We start from the raw sequence: 25,703 nt of genomic DNA, 5'->3' as shown, positions 1-25,703 counted from the left end.
AATGCTTTTCAGCTTCCAGTCTGGCCTGGCTTTTCATATGGAATATATAGGAATACACACTGGAGTATATGTATTCAAACTTACTCAGCCTCCAACTTGCACTTGTAGACTAAACCAATTGTCCTGGCTTTCTCCAGAGTTACAGAACAGAAGCAGATACCTCCTAAAAATAATACCTAGTTCATCTTAAAGTGTGCAGGATTAGCTGCTGTTTGGAGATGCTTCTTTTTATTGACTAAAACCAGAACCTTCATGCCTAGAATCATTAGCAAGGGAGACAGGTCTCGTTTTAAATGTCATGTCATTTGGAAAATGGCTCTGGAAGTAAATGACTCCCAATATGCTCCAGAGAAGTATGTCCTTGAAAGATGATTGTGCAGATGTCAGAACTGAGCAATTAATGGACAGGAAATGTTTGTTGGGGTTTTTTTTCTGTCAGTTGCTAAAAATTGCTCCTTTGCTGCTGTGAAGGCAAACAGCAGCTACCAGTAAAGTTTCTCCTCAACCAGAATTAAACAGCACAAGATAATCCTTTATTTGTGAATGTTTCGGGTATGATCTCACTTTTAATTACTGTGTTTCTCTTTATTTCTCTCCACATTCCAAGTGGACTAATAGGAGAACGACTCCCCATCCGGTACTATCTGACTGGTGGGATGCTTGGCAGTGGACTCTTCACTGCAATGTTTGGACTGGGTTATTTCTATAACATACATAATCTATGGTTCTACATAATGGCCCAGGTAGGCATGATGTTACTCAGATCCTCAGAGTTTCTATGGTGCTGTTTAGTGTTGTATTGGGTGTTTTTCACTTACAGTGATTAGTGGTTGGATATAAATGGTGAAATAGGTTGTTGATGACAGGTAGTCATGAGAGAGCGGATAGCCCTAGATTTTATTTTTGAAAAATTTTTTTTTCGTGGAAGAAATCTTTGAAAACAAATTAGTGCATTTTACTCTGTGTCAAATCACTGATCAAATAAATCATTGCAAGCTTAAATGTGGGCGAGTTTTAAAACAAGTGTGTTTGCTTCTGTCAGTCTGCCAAGACCTGAGTGACACATCCTGGCTTTCCCTGCAGGAAAATTACATTTCTGCTGCTAATGATGAACACGCTCCCACACTGGTGTGGCTGAGAACAGGCAGCTTATGTAACGAGATTCTTTGCGTGAGGTTTTTCAGAGCACTGATCAGGAATCCCAAGAACATTGACCATTGACCTGACATGGACTTTAGGTCAGGACCAGGATATGGGTAGCACTTGAGACATTTTGGACAGGTCTGCACCTTGCACTGCTGCTTTCTTTGTGTGGTTGCAGTACCACTCTCACCTCTAGCACATTTGCACGGCATTGTGCACCATGGCATGTAGTGATACTAACTTGGGCACAGCAAGCTTGTATAACCATGTCACCAGATCATCTGTTTAACCCTGCCACTGCCCCAGCCCTCTTGGGTCTGGTGGTTTTCAGGACAGGAGCTGGCTCCTTTAGGGTTGAGCTGACTCTCTCTACTAGTGCTGTCCAGTGTGATGTGCTCAGTGAGTCCTGTAATACCAAGGGTGGTCTTGCACCACCAGCCTAGCAGGTTTTTGTTGGGTAGAGTTGAGGTTGTGTCATAGCATGTTCAAATGCTCATTGTACATTTGAGTTTTTGTATTGTGATCTTTGTGTTAGTGTAATTCTAGAGAAGGAACTTTTTAGTACAGTCTGCAATGTGGAGGCTGAAAGTTCTCACAGCAGCCTGAATATAGGAAGTTAAACTCCTCCTCTCAGTTTATTTACAGGTCTCTGTTCAGCATTTTAAAATTAATGTTCAAAGTTATCCAGTCCCCCCTAAAGTGTCCTTTTTCCCACTTTATTTGGTTGCAAACACACTTTGCCATATGCTCAAAGGGAGATAAGTGTTGTGTTGCTGTTTGAGTGTGAGGAATTTGCTTCTCCAGCTCAGTGCAATGTGATTTTTGATAAGCATGTGATTAAACTACAGTATTTTGTGGTTTAAGTCATAAAATAATTGTAGAGATGTAGGTAGATGTTTATTCTTGGGGGAAAAAATGCTCTCAAAACTCCCCAATAAACTTCTAAGTTCAAAGCATTAGTCTAAGCTTCCGTTCCCCAATGCAACACTCAGCAGGAGTTGTGCAGGGACCTGACTTATTATTGGGTATGTTTATTTATTATTGCTTTTTATGTACTTAGATACTTTATATACCTATTTTATATCCTTTCAGATAGCTAATGGGTTGGTGCAAACGACTGGCTGGCCGAGTGTCGTTACATGTATTGGCAACTGGTTTGGAAAAGGAAGGTAAATAACACATAATCCAAAATTTTGGAAGTACAGATCAATACATAGAGTCAATTTAAATACCTTTCTTTTGCTTCTGTGGTTTTTTTGGGGGGTGAAACAAGCAGTTAGGTAGGACTTGGAGAGGAGTTTGCTTTGCTACGCTGATTAGTTTATACATCAGTTTGAAATATTCTCCCTCATGTCAAAGCTGTGGTAGCTCTTTAGTCTGATGTTTAATTTTTCAGATGAAATATTTCGGAATTTAATAATTCTTGCCACTTTCAGCAGTCTAAAAGTACCTTTAGTAAAGGCTGTCATTATGCCACTTTAATGTGGAATTTCCCATGTTTTCAATTTGTGTTTCAAAACATCAAAATCAGGGTGTAGCTGTAAAAAGTATCTTTGTCTAATGTCATTTCTTCTAACACACTAACTTGAAAATGTAATTTTGAAAAGAGAATCCATATGGCAACTGACTTAACTTTTTTTTTTTTTGGTGACTATTTTTAAAGCATCTCTTCGGGTTTTTTAATCTCTGTCCTGCACAGAGATCACTCATAATGTTTATTTTGTCACTCCATACAGTTGCTCTCCATAAATTTTGCAAGAGCTGCATGCTAAATCCATTGGCTCAGATAATGATTGATGCATGTAGCATATAAAAATGCTGCTGTAGTGCCATCATTTGTAGACAGATGCCATCAAATGAGCATTAGTGTCAGTCAGGTCCAGAGAAGAATCTACAAAAATTAAACAGACACTTTTTTATATAAAATCACAGGGTAGTTAAGATGTAGGCACAAACTAGTTTTTCACAGACCCTGCAGTGGTTTTGGTGGACATCAGGAAATGCAGAGAATGATAACTATGTCATACAATACTGAACAAAATTGGTCAGTCTGTGCAAAACAAGTAAGTTCATGCAGGTTTTGCTTTATGCAAAAGCAACAGCCTTTATTTTTAGGAGGCTCCATAGTGGACTGCTGGGTAGGACTGTGTTTTGAATGTCAGTGATCTGGTTCTTGTTTTCATTTTGCTACAAATTCTGTGAAACATGACCAGACTTCTTAGATGTTGTTTTGAGCCCATGGAAAGATTTGGTTTTCTTCAAATTAGGTTGCTCCAGGTAAGCTCCTGCTAAGCTCCTCCTGAGGGCAAGACAGTTTTGTCATAACTTACAAGGAAAAAAGAACCTGCTGTCATGAGTTCAGTAGGATTTTGGGTGTTTACATTAGCTCAGCTGGAGCTATTCCACAGCAGCTCTAATCTGGGATTTGCAGACAGACAGCAGCTTGATGTGTCTGTTAGCCAAGCTTGCACAGGTGTTATATCCTACTAGTGCCTAGCAAGTCCAGAATGGAGTCACAAAATACTGAATTTGCTCTACCTGTCTTGTACAGGTTGTTTTCTTCTGCATGGTAACTTATCCTGAAAGCTTCAGAATAGTGGTGCAGTGTGTTTGTGGGAGGATTTTTATTCCCCAAAGCATCAGATTTAGTGTCCACATACTACATCCAGAAATGTGCACACCCTCGTGGTGTCTTTAAATGCCATTAAATGCAGGATGAGCTCTGTCATGCACAGAGAAGTATTCAGAGCACTTTATTAATATTTAGGTGCCTTGAAATTGCCACATGGAGATTGTAGCATAAAGAAGTGATCAGTTAAAAAAATATAAGACTGCAAATATTTCACCAACACCACAGAGGAACAGCCCTTAGGATATACTTTTCTCCAGATAGGAATGTGTTTAATAAGAAATGTTTGTGGTTGTGGGTTTGTTTTGGTTTTTTTTTAATGCAGGAGAGGTTTGATCATGGGAATCTGGAATTCACACACTTCAGTGGGAAATATCTTGGGATCCTTAATTGCTGCCTATTGGGTGTCCACATGCTGGGGTCTGTCCTTTGTGGTGCCTGGTGTCATCGTGGCTGTGATGGGCATTGTTTGTTTCCTGTTCCTTATTGAACGTAAGTGCTTTAATGGGATAGAACTCTGGAGGGCTTGTGATGGGTGAAGAACACCAACTGAATCATTAAGGTTGGAAAAGAGCTCCAAGATCATCAAGTCTGACCCGTGACTGACCACCACTTTATCAACTAGACCAGAGCACTAAGTGCCATGTGCAGTTGTTTCTTGAACATCTCCAGGGATGGTGACTCCACTACCTCCCTGAGCAGCTCCTTCCAATGCTTAACAACCCTTTCAGTGAAGAAATTCCTCCTGATGTCCAACCTGAACCGCCCCTGGTGCAGCTTGAGGCTATGTCCTGTCACTGGTTGCCTGGGAGAAGAGACCAAGCCCAACCTAGCTACAACCTCCTGTCAGGTCATTGTAAAGAGTGATAAAGTCTCCCTTGAACTTCCTTTTCTCCAGGCTAAACACCCCCAGCTCCCTCAGCCTCTCCTCGGAGGATTTACTCTCTAGACCATTTTCCCCAGCTCCATTGCCCAAAGCAATTCCAGCATACCTGAGAGCATAACACTTCAGAATTCAGTCTACTGCCTGTCATTGGTTCCATGTCTTGATAAATAGTTCATGGGTATCTTAGCAGAATGTCCCACCTGGCTGCAGGTGTGTTCTGTGCTACCATTCATCCCATGCCATCCACCTTCTGTGCTATGAAATACAGAAGTCAGCTGATAGAGCAGGTTTTGAGACTGTAAGTTAGAAGTTAAACAGAGTGCTCCACCTTGTCCATGTGCAGACTTAGAGATACAAATGCTTCTTTTACTGTAACTGTCCTAATTCTAGTTCTGCAGATACAACTAGAATTCTGTAATGAGCTGGACTGTTAGAATAGCAGTCAATGTGGTCATGGGATGGGAAAGGTACCATGGAACACCCTTTTTTCTTTCTCTGAAGTTACATAGAACACAGAAGTGGTCCTGGTAGGACTGTGTAGCTCTACTGTTGGTTTTTGTTAGTAAATTACACTACTGGCAAGTGTTTGAAGAGATATTTGTTATGCTTGTGTTCACTGTTGACTATGTGTGATGTTGTGTTTCAGATCCTAAAGATGTAAGTTGCTCTAGCACACCATCCAGTGTAAGTGAATCCTTTTTCTATTGATTTTTGCCTCCTAATACACTCTTTTATTAGGATAGTTCTGGAAATCAGGTGGTCTGTGTGGCCCTTTTGTGCCAGGTTGTTACAACTGATCCTGTACTTGAGGGAATGATTGGTCTTCTGTACTTCACTGGTAAACCAGGAGCTTATTTTTTCTCAAAGCAAGTGATCCAAGGGGTGAATTAATTAAATACGTTTTGGAGTAGATGATCTTACAAGAGTAAACCAAGTTAAAACTGTTCATCTTTTTCCTGAGTTTTCTTGTTTTCCTCCCGTCTTCCTGGGCATCTTTGGAGCATTTTGAGCTATTGCCTCCCTTGCCATAGTGAGATAGCTGCCAACCACAGCCTGGGAAGAGTCTCCCTGTGTGAGGCATTGCAGAAAGAGCAAACAACCCTTTAGGTGACACAGAGTCCTTGAAGTATGTGTCTGTGGGCTTGGGGGTGAAAGGTGGTATGTTCCCTTGGTTAGAAGAAGGGACAGTAGGAAGCAAGGGATGGATATGAAGCTGAGGTGAAGAGATTGGAGCAGTCAGTCTGTGACAGTGAGTTTAGTCATGATGTAATATGGCATTTATTTAACCAAAACTGACATTAATGAAGAGATGTGAAAAGGAAAGAGAAACAATCTGTGCTTAGTGGTATGGGCCATAGGAAAAATGGATGTGTTGGTTCTCTTGGTGTCACAGAATAATTTAGAATGTGAGAGACAGAACCTCTGAACATTGTAGGAGCCTCCAGGAAAGATGGAAAGAGACTATTTACAAGAGCATGTAGTGACAGAACAAGGGGCAGTGGCTTCAGGCTGAGGGTAGGTTTAGATTAGATATTAGGAATAAATTCTTTACTGTGAGGGTGGTGAGGCACTGGAACAGGTTGTCCAGCAAAGTTGTGGATGCTTCATCCCTGGAAGTGTTCAAGGCCAGGCTGGATGGAGCTCTGAGCAACTTGGGCTAGTGGAAGTGTGTCCCTGCCTATGGCAGGGAACTAGATAAACTTTAAGGTTCCTTCCAACCCAGGCCATTCTATGATTCTGTGATCCTATCTTAGGATCTTATATAAGATATAAGCTTATAGCAGGTCTAAATTTGCTTATAGCAGGTCTAAATTTGGCATAGGATCAAATTGCTTAGGGCCGGCTTGTCAGATTTTGAAATCCTCAAGGATGGAGATGCTGTTTATACATAGATATTTTGGGGTTTTTTTTAAATATACAGTGAGTTTTTAGAATGCATTGATCACATGCTTTACTGGCATCAAGGATCTTGCTATTATATGAGCAAGATCCACTTATACTTTAAGGATTTACAGTTTGTCAAGGTCGTGAACTTCAGTAAGCTGTAACTGTACTGTCAAACACAAGTTGTGTAACTTGTACTGCCTGGATCACAATGGAAAATGTGACTCCCTTTTTGAAAGTCCACATCAGAGACTGACTGCTTAAAGCAGGATTGAAGTGTGTGTGCAAATGTCTAAGCTTTCTTTGGGTTGCTGGACACTGCACATGTACTTTCATGTGCCATTGTGGCAGCAAAACTCATAACTTCTCTAATTGTCTCTGAAAGGAAAGTTTTTTTCTTTTAAGTACTTGTATAAGGTTCAAACAGTATTTTAGAAGTAGGTTGGAAGTGGTTAAGCTCTGGTACCAAGGTGTTTGCCCAATGCTTTAGAAACAAAAGTTCATAGGATTTTTATGTGCTCAGAATTAAGTGGTGTAGAAAGTTGTGTCAATAGCACCAAAGATGTGCCTTGAAAGCTTTAGTTACTATGTGAGGAGATGATTCCTTTCTTGTCTCGTGTAGCTGTGACCCAAGAAGAGGGAGGCAATCAAACAGAATGAGAGAAAAATAAAAAGCAAGAAAAGGGAACAATAAACAGGGCATAAGGAAGACTAGGTATGTATAACTCCTCATAACAGGATGTTCTTTGTAGCCCAGTTTCATTTAGGAGTGTGTTTGCAGGTTCATCTCTCTCTGATGTCCTGTCAGACCTCTGCTGTGTGTTTGTCTTTAGTGTAACCAAAACCTAGAGCAGCCTGTTTTGTCCAGGCTCCTTCTCCTTTGGCTCCCAGAAACTGTGTGGGCAGTCAGGTCTGCCATGATTTCAACTATTGTTTTGGAAGAATAGTAGGGATGATTGGCAGAGAAGGTCATAAGGTTTCCCACATGTGAGGGCAAATCAGTTGGGAGAAGTGTCAGAGGGAAGGTCCCAAAGGGAAACCCACATGGAAATTGTACATGTGAACTTTTACTTGCAAGTCTCCCAGGTAGGTTGTGCAGGGATGATTGCTGGGTTTTTACCACCCCCAGTATTTTCAGATAGATGGCTTTTGGCATTTTAAATGCTCTTAAATAGTTACTGAAGGCATCTTTTCTAGTCTGTTACACCTCTTCTTTACCCATTACTCTTCTTCTCATGAAGTACTCCTGATAAAGCTTCAGAATACTTTTAATGATCTGTGGAACTCCTGTTCCTAGTTTGTTGCTGTGAGACAAGCTGAGCTCACAGTGCATTCTCTATTATTCATTTCATTCTCTTTCATTTCTTAAAGGTAACTTCTGTCATGTATGAGAATATTTTAAGTGACTCTTACTGTCTCCTGTTAGGAGTTTTTTTTTTTTCTTAGTTTTTATGTAGTTCAGAAGCACCTAGAGCATCATGTTTACAGAATTTGCTCTTAAGCATTCTGGAAGTAAATGTTTGTTATTTGTTTAGTTTAAAGTACACTTTAACTGGAAAGCATAAAGAGCTCTGCACAGTATGTTGCTCATATGTCTCAATGAGCTGGTATGGAAAATTTTTACATTGAATATGCATTTGCCATGATGTTTGTAACCAAAATTTAGTATTTTGGGAGCTTTCCTCTCCTTCCATTCACTACCCTTTCCCCAGTCCCAATAAAGGGCTTGATTTGACCTGATCTTCTCTAGGACACCACCAAGATCACTGCTCCAGGAGCAGTCTCACTGTGTGGGATGCATTTGACCTTCTGTTTCCCTGAAAACATTGCTCTCCATAGCAAAAGGCATCACTTCATGCCTATTCCATATATTCACATCTGGAAATCTTATAGGAGGTTTATAAAGTCCTTCCCCACCTGCCTTGGACTCTTCACAGGTTGAGATTCACCACTATCTTAGGAATCTGTATGCCATTTGAACTGCTCAAATACTTCTCCTCAGACCTGTGTGCTCTGCAAGGATTCTGTGAGCTTCTGCAAAAAGAAACATGCACACTTGCTTTGCTCATAAGGCTCTAGTAGGTACTTTTGGACAAATGTCTTGGTTAGATGCAGGCAGCTCTGCTGGCTGGTGCCAAAACCCAAACCTTTCTGTGGAAGAATGAGGCCAGTTAAATTTAAGTACAACTAAAATAAATGCTCAACATGAGGGAAGGACTTAGGGTAGATTTATATTAAGATCCATAGTTCAGATTCCTCTCTGTGTGATATCACTATCTTGGATGAATTTGGTCTACTGTTTATTTGCAGCATGATGGTGAGCCCAATATTTCTGCAGAGTTTGTAGTGGTGAGTAATCTGATTCCATTGAGTTGTCCAAAACCACAGATGGAGAGGCAGGCACAGAGCCTTGAATGTGTGGTGGTTCTTCTTTATTCACTGGTTTCTTGGGCTGTGCTTCATTTCCTTGTATTCATCTTGGCTCTGATTTATCCATCTGAAATTTGTTACAGGATAAATACTTGAGGACAATAAAGTGCTTTTAAATCCTGGTGTTGGAGGCTTAATCTTTGACTTTCTGAAAGGAGTCAGTGTGCTTTATTCAGCATTGGTGCACTTCCATTATGAAGGTTAAAGAAGAGGTTTAACAGCATCTGGGAAATGGGGTTTTACTGCTTCTTACCCTTTCTCCCTGTGCCTTTTCTTTTCTCCATTGGTAAACATGTTAGTTGCATTATGTTCATAGAGACCTGTCTTTATCTTCTAGGAACTTCCTTTATCTTGACTTTGCATTCCCAGGAAACTTAACTTCCTTAAACTCCTGTGGCTTGTACATTAAAAGATACCAGGCTGCAGTTCTTATCTTCTGAGAAGGAGGAAGAAATCAAAGTATTAAATGTGTAGCCTCTCAGTCTAGGCCTTTTCCCTAGACATATTCTCCTTCCTGTAGTAAATCTGATTTACTGACAATCAAATGAAAAAATCTTTCATTTTGCCTCTGCTGAGCTGCTGATTAAAGATGTAGATGACTTGTCTCTAGATAATGGATTTTCTTCCCCGTGGATTATTGTAAGTCACATTTTTGACAAGACCCTGATTTTCTGTAAGATAAAATATAAAAATCTGTTTTATCAGATCTTGGGGGTTAGAGTGTTGTTGGTTTGTTTTGGGGAATACATGCCCAAGATGTTTGTGCCTCAGCTCTGTATTGGGCAGCAGAAATACTTTAGTTTGTCCCTCAGAAGGCTTTTGCTGCCTTAGAAGGATTTGATTGATGAATGGCAGTTTGTCTAAAGATTACTGCACTAGGTATCCTCGTGTTGGGGGAGAATTACCTAGTGATTAATTTTTAATTAGAATGTTCACTGAGGATCTGCATTCTCTTTTTGTTCATGGCTGTGGGCTTGGGGGGGGTTTATTTAGGGCAGAATTTGTGGGGTTTTTTGCTGTTTTATTTTGGGTTGGGTTTGGGTGTTGTTTTTTTTTAATGTGACATCCAGTGTGAAATTAGACACTTCAACATCTCCTCCCTGAGGAATGCACAGGGCTTCTTTTGGTCGTAGCAAGAAGTTGTCCATACCTGACTGTAAACCTACTTTAGAGCTGTAGATTTAATTCAGTAGACAAACCTTATGGTCCCTGGTAAATCCTTTTAGACCAAAGATCTCAGAATGATGTTTTCCCATGAGTGCAGTTTTGGTGTGAACTGATATGCTAATGCACTTACTAATAAGTAGGTATAAAAAGCAGGTCCATCTGGAGCATAAAATGTAGCTTGTTGCCTCAATTTTTCTTGTGGAGGTGCTCAGACTTCATTAACACTCCTGTCCATAGGAACACAGTCCATTTCTAGGTTAAAAGAATATAGTGCTGTAGAATATAAGATAAGGGGATAGGAAAGAGAAGAATCAAGGTTTTCCTGAATCAAATCAACTTCTGTAGTTGCTGCTGGGATCATCTGCTTATGAGAAAAAAGTAAGTTTACAAGGTCAATGAGAGTTCAGTAGAGGAAAAAGCAGCTAAAGATACTAAGAATGGCATGACTGCTCTGAATTCAGTGTGCTACTTCTGTATGAAACCAGGATGAAATTAGCCTTCTGAAGGATTTGTGACTGCATTTTGTGTACATTGCCATAGGCCTGCGTAAGAACTTTAAAAACTCAAACTACACAGGCATAAAATTAAATTAAAGATGCTCCATTTGGGGTTATGTTTATGTTACAATGCACAAAAACTTGGTGCAGATAAATTATTAGCACTAATGTCATCTTTTAAAAAACAAGCAGCAAAAGTATGGAGTTGTTTTGTTTTGGTTTTTTTTAGAGTTCCAAGACTTTCCTGAATGGTGCATCTCGATGCAGAATTCAGATGTCAGCCTTAAATGCTAAGGAAAATGGCAAATCTCAGGTAAAACATAACATGCTGTTGTAAAATTAGCAGAGAAGACTTCTACAGCTCACATGGAACTTCTTGCAGTAGATATACTATTTGGTTGAGTTTGCTCCTCCTTTTTTGATGGTGAAATCTCCTTCCATCTTCATACACAAATGTAACTTCTGAAAAGGGAACTAAGGATTACATGACATAAATACTGTAAACAGAGATAGCATACTCATTCAGTTGGTCTTATATGGAATTGTAGAATTTAAGGGTTGGAATGGACCTTATAGATGAGCTAGTCTCAATCCCCCCTGCCCTGGGCAGGGACACCTCCTCACTAGATCAGGTTGCTCAAGGCTCATCCAGCCTGGCCTTGAACACCACCAGGGTTGGGGCAGCCACAGCCTCCCTGGGCAACCTGTGCCAGTGTCTCACCATCCTCACAGGAGACTTTTTCCTCGTATCTAACCAAGACTTTCTCTCCTTCAGTTTGAACCCATTACCCCTTGTCCTATCACTGCAGTTCCTAACACAGAGTCCCTCTCTGGCTCCTTGTAGCTCCTTCAGATAGTGAAAAGCTGCTCTGAGGTCTCCACACAACCTTCTCTTCTCCAGGCTGAACAGCCCCAGCTCCCTCAGCCTGTCCTCATAGGGGAGATGCTCCAATCCTCTTAGCAACTTCACCTCTGTTGTCCTGCTGCCCACACTGCTGTGGATGCAGCCCAGGATTCCATTGGTCTCTGGGCTGAGCTCACACTGCAGCTCATGCTGAGCTTCTCATCCACTGTCACTCCCAAGTCTTTCTCCTCACTGCTGGTTTCAGTTCCTTCCCCACCCAACCTGTAGCTGTGCCTGGGATTGCCATGGCCCAGATGTAGGGCCATGATCTTGACACAAGTCCAGCAAGAGTAATGTACTGCAAAATATTTTAAAGATAGCTGTATGTCATGTTTGTGCCACCCCTGCAGTCTCACACCTCTCTCTCCCTTCTGCATGTGACAGGTGTATGTACTTACCAAGATTATATGTAGAGATAGTTCTAAATATGAGCAGTTATTCACAGAAAGCTTGCTGAAAACTTTTAACCATAAGTGCTGGTAATTCTCACTAGAAACTGAATTCTGGCCTTGCCCATTTGTGAGCAAAAAGGCATTTTTATTTTGTGATGGACATCAGCTGAAAATGTCCATTTGAAATTTTGTATTTGTATTCAGTACACTTGGCATGTTGTATCCTGTGAGCATAACTTCTTTTTTAACTTCTTTCAGACTTTTCCAGGAAAATAGAAACTTCCTGTTCCAGTCATCCTTTGCCCATAGAATAATAATGAGCATCTACAGGGTCCAATGATCAGTGTTGGTGAAAAGGTTTTGAAATTTCTACTAAGGAAACATTTCACTTTTCGTTCTGATCAGTCCAACTTAGACCTTCTTTGTACTGAGTTGATTCATTTTCATTTTGAGCTGTCCAAGAACAGTCTCCAGCCTAGAAACTATTTGTCAGTCTTATTTCACAAACAGCTGGAAGATAAGGGGAGATACAAGAATATCAGCAGGTGTCTTCAGACAAGTCAGAATTTGCAGAAGAAATTCTTTTACGTTTATGGAAGAAATTCTTCCCTGTGAGGTGCTGAGGCACTGGCACAGGTTGCCCAGAGAAGCTGTGTCTGCTCCATCCCTGGAAATGTTCCAGGCCAGGCTGGATGGGGCTTGGAGCAACCTGGGCTACTGGAACGTGTCCCTGCCCATGGCAGGGAGTTGAAACTGGATGATTCTTAAGGTCCTTTCCAACCCAAACCATGCTGTGATTCTAAGTCATGATGACACAGCTAAAATATAGTCAGAAAATTAGTAGACAAATATTTTTCTTTTAACTCTGCTAGTGCCTCTACTGTCACGCTGTGACAAGAGTCTGCCTAGCAAGTGGGTGAGGAGAATGTGCCTCCTCTCCCATTGATGAGAGTCCCTTGGGAGCAGGACAGAGAGACTACACAGACAACAGAGCATGGGACACTTGCTGGCCACCCTCTCTCCACCCTGCCTGCCAGGTTATGTCTTTGTAATATGGAATCCTAACAAGGTTTAAAAGATGCCAATAAAAACCTAAACCCCCTTGTTTGTCACTCTTTGGGACTTCCTGATTTTCTGCCAGGGACAGAAGATCATCTGTTTCCTGTCAAAGCAGAGCTGAACATCTTCCCTTTTTCCAGTGACTGTGTTGCAGTTGTGTGGAGCTGATTTTCACAGTCAGCCTTTGTGCCTGTGCAAACAGCAGATGTTTTGCATTTGTGAGCTGGTTTCCAAGCAAGCTGGAATGGCAGCTTTGACTAGTTTTTCATTGACCTCTGCAATTATTGCAGAAAGAAAGTAAATATTCAAGATCTGCAGTGATTGAAAGCAGAATGGTTTTGGCTGTGTGATCTGAATACCTCTGTGTGTTTTATTTCTGCTTACGTTAGATTGGCCTTTTAAAAATTACACAAAATTGAGGGATAATGAATCCTTCCCCAGAGATCAAGAGTGTGCCATATGCCTAATCATGCTCTATGACAAACTGGCAAGGCTGTACAGTGTTATCTCTGCCAAGCAGAAACTGCTGGTTTTATTTATCATTTAGCTATGTGCAATATGAAAATCCCATATTGTCGATACAAGTTTCCAGCTTGAGTTTTAAATGTTATTTTGGACTATGGTCACTTCAGTATTTAACCCACTCTTTTAAAATAGATTTAGTGCTACCTGTCTGAGAAATTGAGCAGCATTTCCTCAGACAATCCTGGCTAAGTTTGCTGTGCAAATTGTCCAAGAGATACTCACTTAGACACTATAGAAGTGTCTTCCAGTGAATCCAGTGGGGAGCTTCATTGCTTAAGCCCTTCTTTTTCTCCTCTCTCCCCTCTCTCATTTTTTTGTTGATATGTGATGGTTTGCCTTGCTACTGTTAAAATAGTTCAAGTTTTGAAGTTGCTCCAGTAAAGAAGATAAATAGTTGTTATGATGATGGAGTGACTCGTGCCATGACATAGGTTTACAGTGCCATGTCAAAGGTCCCTAGATATTTTTTTCTGTCTTGTAGTTAATGCTTCATCAGGGTGCATGGTCTCCTGTAAATCCTTCCTCCTACCTATCAATCATGTACAGAATCTTGGATGCTGTGTGGTAACTTCTAAAATGATGCTGTGTCTGGGCTCAGGTGTACAGATGGCTCCCTAGTGTCTTCACCTAAATGAAGCTCTTTCAAAAGAAGATTCATATAAAATCACTCCGTGTTAAACAGCAGAATTGTTTTTTTTTCCAGCACTTTTTTTTTTCTTTCCTTTCTTTTTCCATCAGCTTACCAAATATTAATCAGAAAGTTTTAATCTTTGTCATAACTACTGGAAATGGACTGTAGGCCTTACTAGTCTGCAGTCAGATATATATTTGAGGCTTAATTTTTCACTGAGGCTTTATTGAAATGCAGAATAATTAGGGGAAAGAAGACTCTGTAGAATACATTCATAGCTAGTAAAAGCACACAGCTAGATAAGTTTCTCAGCAAGCAGGTGAATGTGAGTTTAGCTACATACTGTCCTTTTTCTGAGTTGGAAAAGAAATACTGAGGACTCTTTATACCTGAAATTTCTTTTTTTTCTGGGTACAGCTGTAATATGTAAATTTCCAGTTCTATTCTGAGTTCACCTCAGTGTGTTGAATGGATAAAAATAGCATATACCCTCATGACTAGACTGGGGTGGCTTGTTCTTGTTGAGTGGTAACTGTGTCCACAAGTATTTTTAGCAGCCAGTGGAATTCTTGGAGTAAAATCCTTCCCAGAACTAGAAAAGAACTCAGAATTCACAACTTAGGTAATAGTGGTAAACTCCAGGCTTTTAGAATCTGTGGATTGCAATGCTCAAATGAAATAGATGTTAAAAAAAACAACCCCAAGTGATTGCTTAACACACAGCACTCAGTATCCACAATTCAAGTGGAAAGATGTCCTAAATGCAAATCAGTGAATGAGATGATGCTGCAGAGTCTGAAAAATGGGCTTAATATTTGTACAGAAAGAAGGTACTCTGTGCTTTATACAGAAGTGTGTTGTAGTAGTCAGTAGATTGTCAGCATTAATTACATCACATTTATGTAGTGGGAAGGGAAGACTGGAAAGTGTTTCATTCCACTGAATGTACTTCAATATGTGTTTTTTGCAGCTTGAAATTGTTCCACCATAGAACAGAAACTTGATTCCTTTATGGAGTGTATGCACTCAGACATAAACAACCATATAAATTCACCTGATTTTCTGCATAGAATCTCCACTTTCTCTATATGTTTTGTATACCCAAGATACATTTAAAAGCTGTAACTTTTTTGTGATACAATAGATACTTCTTCTAGAAAATTATTTTGGAATCGTTTGATTTCTTGCTATGTTTTGATTCTTTGTTCCTTTGTCTTTCATATGCCTTTCCTGGGGGAAATTGCAGGATCCAGAGATGCAGCATTTATTCAGTGACAGTGAAAACTGCAGTTTGTCACTGAACTCCAGCACTGGGGAAGGAAGACATGGGACATCAGCTATCAGTTTCCTTGGGGCCTTGCGAATACCTGTGAGTACCTGTCATGTTCCTCTAAGAATTAAGTTTTCCCTCAAAATTCATGTTTCTGTGAAGTTACAGATGGTGTGATAGAGAATATTAATTTTGCATCACAGTCTTGGAATCCTCAGGACTTTTGACTTGTCTAGTTTGGAGGAAAGGAGGATGAGAGGCAACTCCATTGCTCCCTGCAGCTTCCTGAGGAGGAGAAGTGGAGAGGAAGGTGCTGATCTCTCTTTGTCAGTGTTTAAGAGGCATTTGGACAATGCCTTTATTAATATACTTTAATTTTTGTCAGCCCTGAAGTGGTCAGGCAGTTGGACTAGATGGTTGCTGTAGGTCCCTTCCAACTAAACCAGTCTATCCTATTCTAGAATTTCTTCCAGAAGTGTGCTAAGTCTTACTTGATGACACATGGGTGTTAAGGGTGGAACAGCAGACTGAGTCTACAAGCACTTCTCTGTGTCAGAACCTCCTTCCATGGCTTCCCTTTTATTCTCCTCAGCATTGTTTTTAAAAGCTTGAATTAAAAAATCTCTTGGATGGTGTACACTGAAAAGTTTCAGACAGCCCAAGCAGTTGGACTGCTGGAAGAAGCAAAAGAAGTTTCCTTTAGGTCAGAACCTGTCATCCTTGACTGTCCTCTCAGCTTGAAGCCCAACAGCTTCAGTGGGATGCAGAACTAAGATTATTTGCAAAGTGTTTGGACCAAGTGTAGAGGTAGGGGAGGAAAGCCCCAGCAGCAGCTGCATTTCAGCATCTTCTCATCCTGTCCAGCCTGGCCCTCTAGCTCAACTGTTTTTTCCTGTGGCAAAGTGGAAATAATGGGTAGAAAAATTGCTGCTGCCACCTGGAACCTCTGAAATGCTGTGGTATTTTTCCTGCCTGTGGTTGGTAAGGGGCACAGCTGCACGTGGAGTAGAGCCAGCAGTGTTTGTGTGCTGTTTCTGTGGATAGCTGCAGTCCTCCCTGTGAGGAATTGAGGAAATGTGGTTTCAAACAAAAAGATATCAGAGGGTGAGGAGAATGAAGAGAGGTTAATTTGGTGGTTTAGTTGCCGCTCTGTGCAGTGAGTCTACCTTTATGTACCTAGCAGGAAAGAGGATGGAGCAAGTTAGTCCTAAAGGACTAACTATTTAAAAATAGGCCAATAGTCTGCAGTGTGCTCTTAGCACATACTGATTGGAACTGTCATGCTGGTTTACTAACTTCTTATAAAGATTCAAACAACAAGGGAAAAAATTTGGTCCCATCTGAAGGAAGGATCTAAAGAGCACAAAAAGATGCCAATTTCTCTGGAATACACTCCAAACCTGCTAGAATGCTGTATAATAACTCTTTACACAAAGAAAGTAAGTGATGCAGGTGTCCCAAACAAGATCAAACCCTTCCCATTCATTTTAGTGTTCTTTCTTCAGGTTATTCCATACCATTTTAGTGTTCTCTCTGCATTCATTTCAGTACAATTTAAAGAAGAAAACATGTAAGTAAAGTACCACAGTCTGCTCCTGAGTGTAAGCTTTGTGCTCTCAGGGGAAGATTGCTTCTTAGTAATTCTCAAGAGAAAAAGAAAAGCCTAAATGCTTCTTAGAAACCATTTTCATAATGGCCTTTGAAAGCAAATAGTAACTTCCTATTTTCTTTATTCTCTCAGGGGGTTGTAGAGTTCTCCTTTTGTCTTCTGTTTGCAAAGCTGGTGAGCTACACTTTCCTCTTCTGGCTTCCCCTCTATATCACAAATGTAGGTAAGTATGACAGTAAAGGGATACAGAATTATGACTACAAAGTGTCTGGGAATTCAAGCTTGAAATAAATAAGATAATAAATGTTACTGCTTCTGCAATAGGCTCTCTCTGCTGCAGTAGCAGGAGAGTTGTAAGTCACCAACTAACACATTTCTCAGGTTGATGAATTCAGCTCCTTTTGAAACTTCACACTGAACACAATAGGCCAAGGTTGCCCAACTTCCCGTTGTGCTTTTGAAATCTGACTCCATAGCAAATCAACAACTACATTAGGCTAAATGTAAGTGTGTGCACAGTGCTCCTCACTGCCCCTGGCAAACAGTGGAGATGAGGCAATCACTGTCTCTTTGCAGTCCCCTGGAACTGCACAGTGCATGTTGTGCCAAGCAGAGCATCCAGGCTGAATTTAGTGATGGATATGACTGGTCATGTGATGGAGGCTCTGCAGGTGATCCAGATGTAGCCTAATGATGCTTTTAGAGAAGGAGCCTCACCTGTGGGCATTTGGGAACTGTTTTTGAATATGTGGTTATTCACAAGTGAGAATATTGTTAGGCCAAACTTCAGCATGAATACAGTCCAAGGATTAGTGCTGTTGAGGGTCACCAACACAAGTGGCCATGGTGGCAGCAAAACTGGAGTGGTCGTGCTCCATCCCTGAAAACATTCAAGGTCAGGTTGGATGGAGCTCTGAGCAATCTGACCTAGCTGAAAATGTCCCTATTCATGGCAGAGAGGTTGGACTGAATGATCTTTAAAAAGGTCCCTTCCAACCCAGACCATTCTACAACTGTGATTATGAAAGTGGTAAAATGTCTCTTGCAGTGTGACATGTGCATTCAAAAGACTGTATCACCAAATACCCACTTAGGATGTGTCCTTACTTCTCTTCACAATGTCACCTTATGGGAGCCTGTTCCTGTGAATGAACAGCACTGCTGTAAGATGCCTTTGCCCTGGCATCACAAGACTGGTGAGATTTCTGTGTTTTATAGTCTGGAAATGAGACAAATGTTTTGCTTCTCTCATTAGAGCATCTTGATGCCAAAAGAGCTGGGGACCTTTCTACACTGTTTGATGTGGGTGGAATCTTTGGTAAGTTTTAATATTTTGTCCCTAATCACCCCAGTTTAGGAAAAGCTCTGATACACACAGCTCACACATATTTTTATACTCCATGTGCCTTACATCCACTGAAGAAGAGTGGCAGTAAAAGTACTGAGCTGAGAGCTGTGTTGGAAATGAAAACCTAGGAAAATATCTTCAGATTGGACAAATCACAGACCCAGTGATACTGTCCAATACAGATTGTAAGAGTCAAGTATTAGGGAATCTTTTCACTCCATCAGTTCTGGTCCATTAATCTAGGTCACTCCACCTGTCAAAATATCTTCCTTGTGTCATTAACATAAGAGAACTATCCCAGCTTGTCCAGTTGTGTATGTTTTGTGGGCACAGAGGTGAATGGCCACAAGTGTTTTGGGGTTTTTTAATTGATGCCTCATATAACTATGTGATAAAATTGGGAGATTGTAATAGTAGTAAGGATTAGAATTTTCCTTTCTAATTTGTGAGGTGACCACTGAATAACTAAATTTTGATGCCAGTGCAGATAGTATAGCTCACAATAAAACAAACATCATCTTGGTGCCCAGCTGATTTACCACACACACCCTTCCCCTCTCTACCTGCCCCAGGTCCCTTATGGAAATCAACCATTCAAGTAGGATGTGAGTGCTTTGGAGATGGGCAGCTGGGAAGGGAGAGACAAGAATCTAGAAAACTTCCTTTCCTTCTCTCTGCCCCTTTATATCATTTTGACAGCTCCTTCCAGCCCTGTCCTGCCACATGCTCAGATTGGTACTTTTGTGTACAGTCATGGCAAACACAAGAAGTAGGGAAAATTAGAGAGCTTGGATTGACTAGCTGGGAGGAAAACCAAGTATTTCATTTGCCCCGAGACTTCAAATAGGGTGTAGTCTGACATGGACAGAGAACTCCAGAACCAAATTTACTGTTGCATGTGAGGATTAAGAGACTAGTGAGCAGCTGGGCACAGCTGGATTCCAGAGGAGCAGCAGTGGGGCCATGTGGCACCTGGAAAAAGGCTTTTTGCAGTCAAAAGTAGTGGAACAATGATTGCTAAATATGTCTTCCATCTCTGTTCCACCCCCACCCCTGTCAGCTTGGATATGTGGTTGGAATAAACAATGAGGAAGAGAATCTGCCATCTTCTGTTACCTTCCCAGCCCAAACTGGTTGAGTTAGTGAGGGAATTGCTGTGTGAGTTACATTGTCAGACTCACACACTGTGCTGCTGTGTACAATAAGTCATGTTGTTTTAATCTGGATTGGGTTTCATTAAGTACAACTGATGTCTTTTTGTCAAACGTGCGCTGGGTGTTTCCCTCACAAACCTGTGTGTTCTTTCAGGTGGAATTTTGGCAGGTCTGATTTCAGACAGGCTGGAGAAGAGGGCATCAACCTGTGGAATGATGTTATTGCTTGCAGCACCCACAGTAAGAGTTTGTCCCTCTTTTACAGCTGTGGTTGGGACTGTGACAGTATTCCTTGGACAGTTCTGCAGACAGCATCTTCTCACTTGGATATAGAGGCTTCAGGCCAGGTTAAAAACTAGCATGAAAATCTGGGCAGGTGTAGACATTGGGGCTGTCTTTACTGAACAAGCAATAAGTCTAATGCATTGTCTGTTATAGATTATATGGAAAGGTTCACTCTGTTGTAAAATTCGGTGATCAGTTCTTAGCTGCTCAAAGGCTAAAATTCCTGTGCTACAAGTGTTGGAAAACTTGCAGTTGGACATGAGAGATGCATTTTATTTTGGTTCCTCTCTGAGCAGTGTTCTGTGCCATGTTGAAGGTGGCAGCTGGAGAGTTTAAAGCTGAGTGGTCTCATAGCACAACCCGTTGTGACAGGACATACTGGGGAATAGGATCATACCCCTTATCTCCCTCCTGTGTCCAGTCACACAATCATTCTGCTGTGGGCTAAAAGGGTTTAATAAAGCCTGGAAGTAGCTTTCAGGTAGTACCAGCTAAGATATTTTGTAATTAACATGGAGAATAAGGGAGATCTGGGATTAGTCCATATATTGGTATTCAGAATGTTTGTGTTTCATCTTTGCAGTTGTACATGTTCTCTGCAATCAGTAAAATGGGCCTTGAGGCTACTGTAGGTGAGTATTCTTAAATTATTTTCTGCCTAACTTTCTGTGAACTTTTCATTTATGCATTTATTTTCACTTTGATGTTCTTTGCTTTTTTTTTCCTTTCATTTTATCTCTTTCCTTGGAGGAGGAAGTATGGAACCAAATTCCTAGACTTTGTCTTGCAGACTTTGTACAGAGTATAGGAAGAGGGGTAGGAAGTGAGTAAAGGGTGGCATGAGAACAGTGACTGAGTTAACATCATTAGTCTTTCTGGAGCTTTGTTGTGTCAACATAGGCTTTTTATTCTGTTGCCTCTGCCAAATGTCAGAGATGTTTAAACAACTACTTGTAGTACTTTTGACAGCAATGTTAACTTCACTTGTATAGGCTGATTTCACTTGTGGCTTTCTATCTGTTACCTCAAAATAGAAGTTGAAACATAAGTGCTGACAGTAGTGTCTCACCTACATAAAGGCCTTGTTCAGTTTAAGGTCTTGTGAGTTTTGGAGCTGTACAAGCAGCAAAAGGGCTTATGGGTGGATCTGTGAGCATCCTCTGCTCTTACAGTCAGCTCTTCCCCTGTCTCTGACCTACCAGGATCAGTAAAGGCCCTGGGAAGTGCTTTTTGACTCAGCCTCATCTCCTGTTTTGTTTGAGAATTCACGTCAGGGACTGAGCATTGATGAGAGAGAGGAGTGTATGTTGCTTTTCTTCCTTTCCCAATTCCCTAATGGGGTTGGGGAGCCAAGGAAGGATTAAGCCATTTGGGAGCCATAGACTCTGATGTCTCCTTATATTATGGTTAACAGTCTTGCAGGCCGCTCACATTTTCCATTTTTTTTTTGACTTGCAACAGTGATGCTTCTTATCAGTGGTGCCCTGGTGAATGGTCCTTATGCACTGATCACCACTGCTGTCTCTGCTGACTTGGTGAGTTTGGCTTCCTCTCTGCTTCCCCTGCAGCAGATTGGCCTCTAGAGAGAGTACTTTGACTTCTGCAGGGTCACCAGGGAAGGGGCTGCATTGACCCAAAGGAAAGGAGCTGGATAGGCAGTGCTGAACTCAGCCATTAAGATTGTTTTAGAGTTTGTGTATTAGTATGAATGAGTGTAGTGCTTGTGAGAGGCTTCTAAATTGTTCTTGGCTATTGACAAGATAGACCAAATTTTGCAGATGACAGCCTAAAGTGAATATGAAGTATGCATGCAAAGCCAAGGCTCTGTACAGGTGCCTTCGCCCCTTTTATACTTTGCATCTTTAAAGGAGGGGAGAAGCTGTATCTGTGTGAGATGAGCTGGTGAATCAATTCCCATCAGTGCAGAAAGCTATACCTGGCACAAGCCTTTCCTTTGGTCCATGCTAGCCTCTGCCCCACAGTTCCTCAGGCTGCCAGCACTTCCAGCTGGATCAGGTCAGTCAAGTCACAAATACCATGTGAGATCATTGACCCTGTGACCTGTCATTAGAGTGGCTTTGGAAAGTTGCTTTTAAGGTGTTGGTTCCTTAAGGCACCAAGCAAGAGACAAAAGTCCTCCTAACAAATGCTCTAAATACAGGAAAATGAGCAGGACAGGTCTCCAAACATCCTCTGGAGCCCTGTTCTTGATCTGGAGGTCTTGGCAAGAAAACCACTATGCACTGTCCATTTAATCCTTAGCCTTGTTGAAGGAGCTGCTGGCTAGAAAATGAGAGCTGGCATTGCAGGATATTTAAGCCATGTTCATAACGTATACCTAATGTGGAGGGGTGTGAGCTGCATGGTGGTGTAAGGAATTCTGAGTTCAGCTCAGGATGGATCTAAGCCATCTTTGTCTCTTTAGGGTACCCATAAAAGCCTGAAAGGGAATTCAAGAGCCTTGTCCACAGTGACAGCAATCATCGATGGAACAGGATCTGTAGGTAAGCCAGAGCTGCAAGGTCACCTGCCTTGCTGTGGCAGATTAAAATGAAGGATCACTAGACTCCAGTCAGCTCATGTTTGCCAGGACTCAGAACAGTTTTGGCAATCATCAGTGGTGCAAACTTAGCCTGAAACTTCTCTAATGGCCTCACACCTGAGGGTGGGAGGAAGAAGGTGATACTGGGCACAGACAGCAAAAGTAGATGCCATTGGGCTGTTTCTGGGATCAGAATTGTTTTATTCCTGCCCTCCACACTGCGATGTGGAAGGAAAATTGAGAGGGATTCAGCTCAATACTGGGTGATCATTTTGTTGAGCCAAAGGCAGACATTTATCACACATCAAATCTTCCACCTTCCCTGCATTAGGTTCCCATTGCCTAGAAGCTGTACCAGTAATGTTTTGCACTTTTGAAACTTTTTAATGCATATGGTAATACTGAGTTAACTAGGTGGAAAAATTGGTACTGTAACTCAGAATAACTGTGTTTCAGCATAGTAAATCTTACATTGCACAGTTCTGACCATATCAATATTACATTTTAGGTGCAGCTTTGGGGCCTCTCTTGGCTGGTTTGATTTCCCCATCTGGTTGGAACAACGTGTTTTACATGCTCATGGTGGCAGATGCATGTGCCTTGCTAGTAAGTCTAAAAATGCTATTTAGTCGCTGTGTATTTCCTTTGTGCTCAACTATCCTAAAATGCAGATTTTCCTTTTGCCATTTCAATACTCCATCTTATATATGAAACTTCCAGTTGTGTAAGAAATGTTCAATTGAAGAGCAAATTTGCTTATTTTGAAGTTCTCATCGAATTTTAATCAAAAGTGCAGATTAGTTCTGATGCACTTCAGTTCCTGTGCAAACACACAGCTGTTAATTGCTGGCTGAGCAGCTAACAGCAGGCATAATTTTAAGTAAACCTTCATATCTAGACCTAGAAGTTGCCTCAGATTCCCCTCACGGAAGAATGACTTCTGTTTGCTTTCAAGCCAGCTTAGCAGAGCAGTAACAAATGTTTTCCTGCATTGCTGCATCACCAAAATCACTGCAATAATAAAGCTGTTGAAAGTTCATACATCACATTTTCCAGATGGGCCCTAAAACTGCTGTACTAGGTTGGATGAAAAACTGGCATCCTAATTTCTGACAGTAACCAGGAGCAGATGTTTAGCAAAAAGGAGTGCAGCACACACGTGGTGGCTTGGTTCAAAGCACATCCCTTTTCCTTTTTTTCTCCTGAGATCCTGGGTGCTTGAGAGAAAGGTTTGAGTTGGGTCTTTTTTTCATTTCTGGCTTGCTCTGCTTTGCTTTTAAAGACCAAGGAAGACACAGGATGAGGCGAGTCTTGCTGTCCATTTGAAGTCAGTCTTGCTGCACCCACCTGTAGGTTCATTTTTTGTGTGTGCCAAAGGTTTCCCTGGCAGGTGTCTGTACCTGCTTTGTTCTCCAGCAGAGCAGAATGCTACTATGGCTACCTCAGAGGTGTCCTGAGGTGTCATCTGCTTATCCTCTCCTTTGAAATCCTGGTTGGAAGTGCTCATGAAAGGGCAAAGTGACTCTGAAACACCCTCAGGAACTCTTCTTCCTCCATCCTGGCAGTGCCCAGACAAAGCCCCATGCCTGGGTGGTATTGCACTGAACTCCGTGCTCCTGAAGAGAAGCTAATGCTGAGAGTGTCAGTGTTCCTGGCACAAGAAAAGCAGAAAGTCTTGCTTTGAGCTACAGTTGAGGCTTTTTTTTAATTTTTAATTCGAGTTAAACCCAAGATTTAAGTAATTTTTTCACATTTAAGATGAAATCTCTGGAAATAATGTAAATAAATTAGGTAGTTTAAGAGTTGACCTATGTTGCCACTAGTAATCAGCTGCTTTATAAATCCTGCATTGTGCTGTTTTCAGTACTGGGTATTTCATGCTGCAGAGTGAGGTTTGAGAGGTTGTCATAGTTTTCCCAAGTAGACTTGAAGCTCTGTTCTTTTTCTTTTCTAATTATTGATTCAAACCAAATGAAAAAAAAAAACAAAAAACAAAACCCCACCACTTTTCTTTGCAGCATCAGTTAAAACACCTTTGTAAAGCTCTGGGTTTGAGAGGTTTGACTCTGCTGTTGTAATCAATCCCTTTTTTTGTGTAACTCTTGTTCTGGTTTTGCTGTTCTTTGCAGTACATCCTATAGTTGCCTGTGTTCAAATGTTATTTCTTCAAGGGCAGCTGGAGGAGCTTTAGCCTTTTATTTGGTTCTGTCATTCTTGGCCACTTTTGTACCTCTGAAATATTGTTTCACTTCTTAAAGCACTAATACTTATCATAGTGAAGAAACTCCATAACAGTGAGACTCTGAGGATAAGGAAACCTGAAAGAGTGAGGAACCCTGAAAGTTCTAATTCTGCCTGTAATGTACATGAGAAGCATCACATTTTGCTTGTAAAATCACTTTCCTGGTGCACTCACAAGTCCTGATCCTGTACAAGCAAGCAAGCATGATTGGCTTTACTCATCGAGACTAATTGCGTGGTTAAAGTTTATTTTGCACACAGAGTTGTTTTTCCAAATAGTAACTAAAATACTTCAGTGCTCCAAAATTTCTATCTGCAATGTTTTCTTGAAGTCTTGGGTTCCCTCTGCTGGTTTCCTTAGATATTTACTAGTTAAAGTAACTGCAAAGCCATTCTGGTTTCTACAAGGAAATTTACAAATAAATTGCTAAAAGGAAATTATTTTCCTCTTGCCTATTCACTATGAAAACTTCTTTTCCAAACAGTGAGCATCTGTAAATCTTTGCTTTTTTTTTTAAACTGAGTTCAGCATTTCAGAATGATGTTTCAACTGAGGAACTCTTCAAATAACAGTTAACATCTTATCCTGAAATCATCAAATCATAGAATTTAAGGGTTGGAATGGACCTTATAGATGCTCTAGTCTCAATCCCCCCTGACCTGTGCAGGGACACCTCCTCACTAGATCAGGTTGCTCAAGGCTCATCCAGCCTGGCCTTGAACACCACCAGGGCTGGGGCAGCCACAGCCTCCCTGGGCAACCTGTGCCAGTGTCTCACCACCCTCACAGGAAAATATTTTTTCTTCACAGCCAGCTTAGACTTTCCCTTCTTCAATTTGAACCCATTACGCTTTGTCCTATCAGTGCAGTTCCTAACACAGAGTCCCTCTCTAACTTCTTGTAGTCACTTCAGATAGTGAAAATTTGCTATGAGGCCTCCACACAGTCTTCTCCAGTCCAGTCTGAACAGCCCCAACTTCCTCAGGCTGAGCTCCTGACTACAAGAGTCTGTGCCTCTGGAACCAGCTCTGGGAGTACTTTGTTAAACTTGTAATGTTCTTTTTTTTTCTTCCCCTGCTGTTTTTATTAGAAACAGTGTGGTAGTC

At 41.2% G+C, this 25,703-nt stretch overlaps 1 protein-coding gene across 1 annotated transcript in view; it reads left to right on the top strand.

Annotated features, from left to right (window-relative positions):
* The window catches only part of SLC37A1 (solute carrier family 37 (glucose-6-phosphate transporter), member 1), a 32,978-nt gene that overhangs the window by 6,264 nt on the left and 1,011 nt on the right, over positions 1 to 25,703 (top strand). Inside the window, exons 5-17 of the mRNA XM_009081088.1 lie at positions 608 to 743; positions 2,236 to 2,312; positions 4,098 to 4,264; positions 5,305 to 5,342; positions 10,866 to 10,949; positions 15,394 to 15,516; positions 17,159 to 17,249; positions 18,282 to 18,344; positions 19,683 to 19,768; positions 20,397 to 20,445; positions 21,275 to 21,348; positions 22,239 to 22,317; positions 22,864 to 22,961. Of these exons, the coding sequence (XP_009079336.1) occupies positions 608 to 743; positions 2,236 to 2,312; positions 4,098 to 4,264; positions 5,305 to 5,342; positions 10,866 to 10,949; positions 15,394 to 15,516; positions 17,159 to 17,249; positions 18,282 to 18,344; positions 19,683 to 19,768; positions 20,397 to 20,445; positions 21,275 to 21,348; positions 22,239 to 22,317; positions 22,864 to 22,961 (1,165 nt within the window). The remainder of the gene's footprint in view (positions 1 to 607; positions 744 to 2,235; positions 2,313 to 4,097; positions 4,265 to 5,304; positions 5,343 to 10,865; positions 10,950 to 15,393; positions 15,517 to 17,158; positions 17,250 to 18,281; positions 18,345 to 19,682; positions 19,769 to 20,396; positions 20,446 to 21,274; positions 21,349 to 22,238; positions 22,318 to 22,863; positions 22,962 to 25,703) is intronic.

Source organism: Acanthisitta chloris, unplaced genomic scaffold (assembly GCF_000695815.1).
Source record: "Acanthisitta chloris isolate BGI_N310 unplaced genomic scaffold, ASM69581v1 scaffold12540, whole genome shotgun sequence".
In the NCBI taxonomy this organism is placed as follows: Eukaryota; Metazoa; Chordata; class Aves; order Passeriformes; family Acanthisittidae; genus Acanthisitta; species Acanthisitta chloris.
Note: the sequence above shows the minus strand (reverse complement) of the source record. Positions and strands in the feature narration are given on the sequence as shown.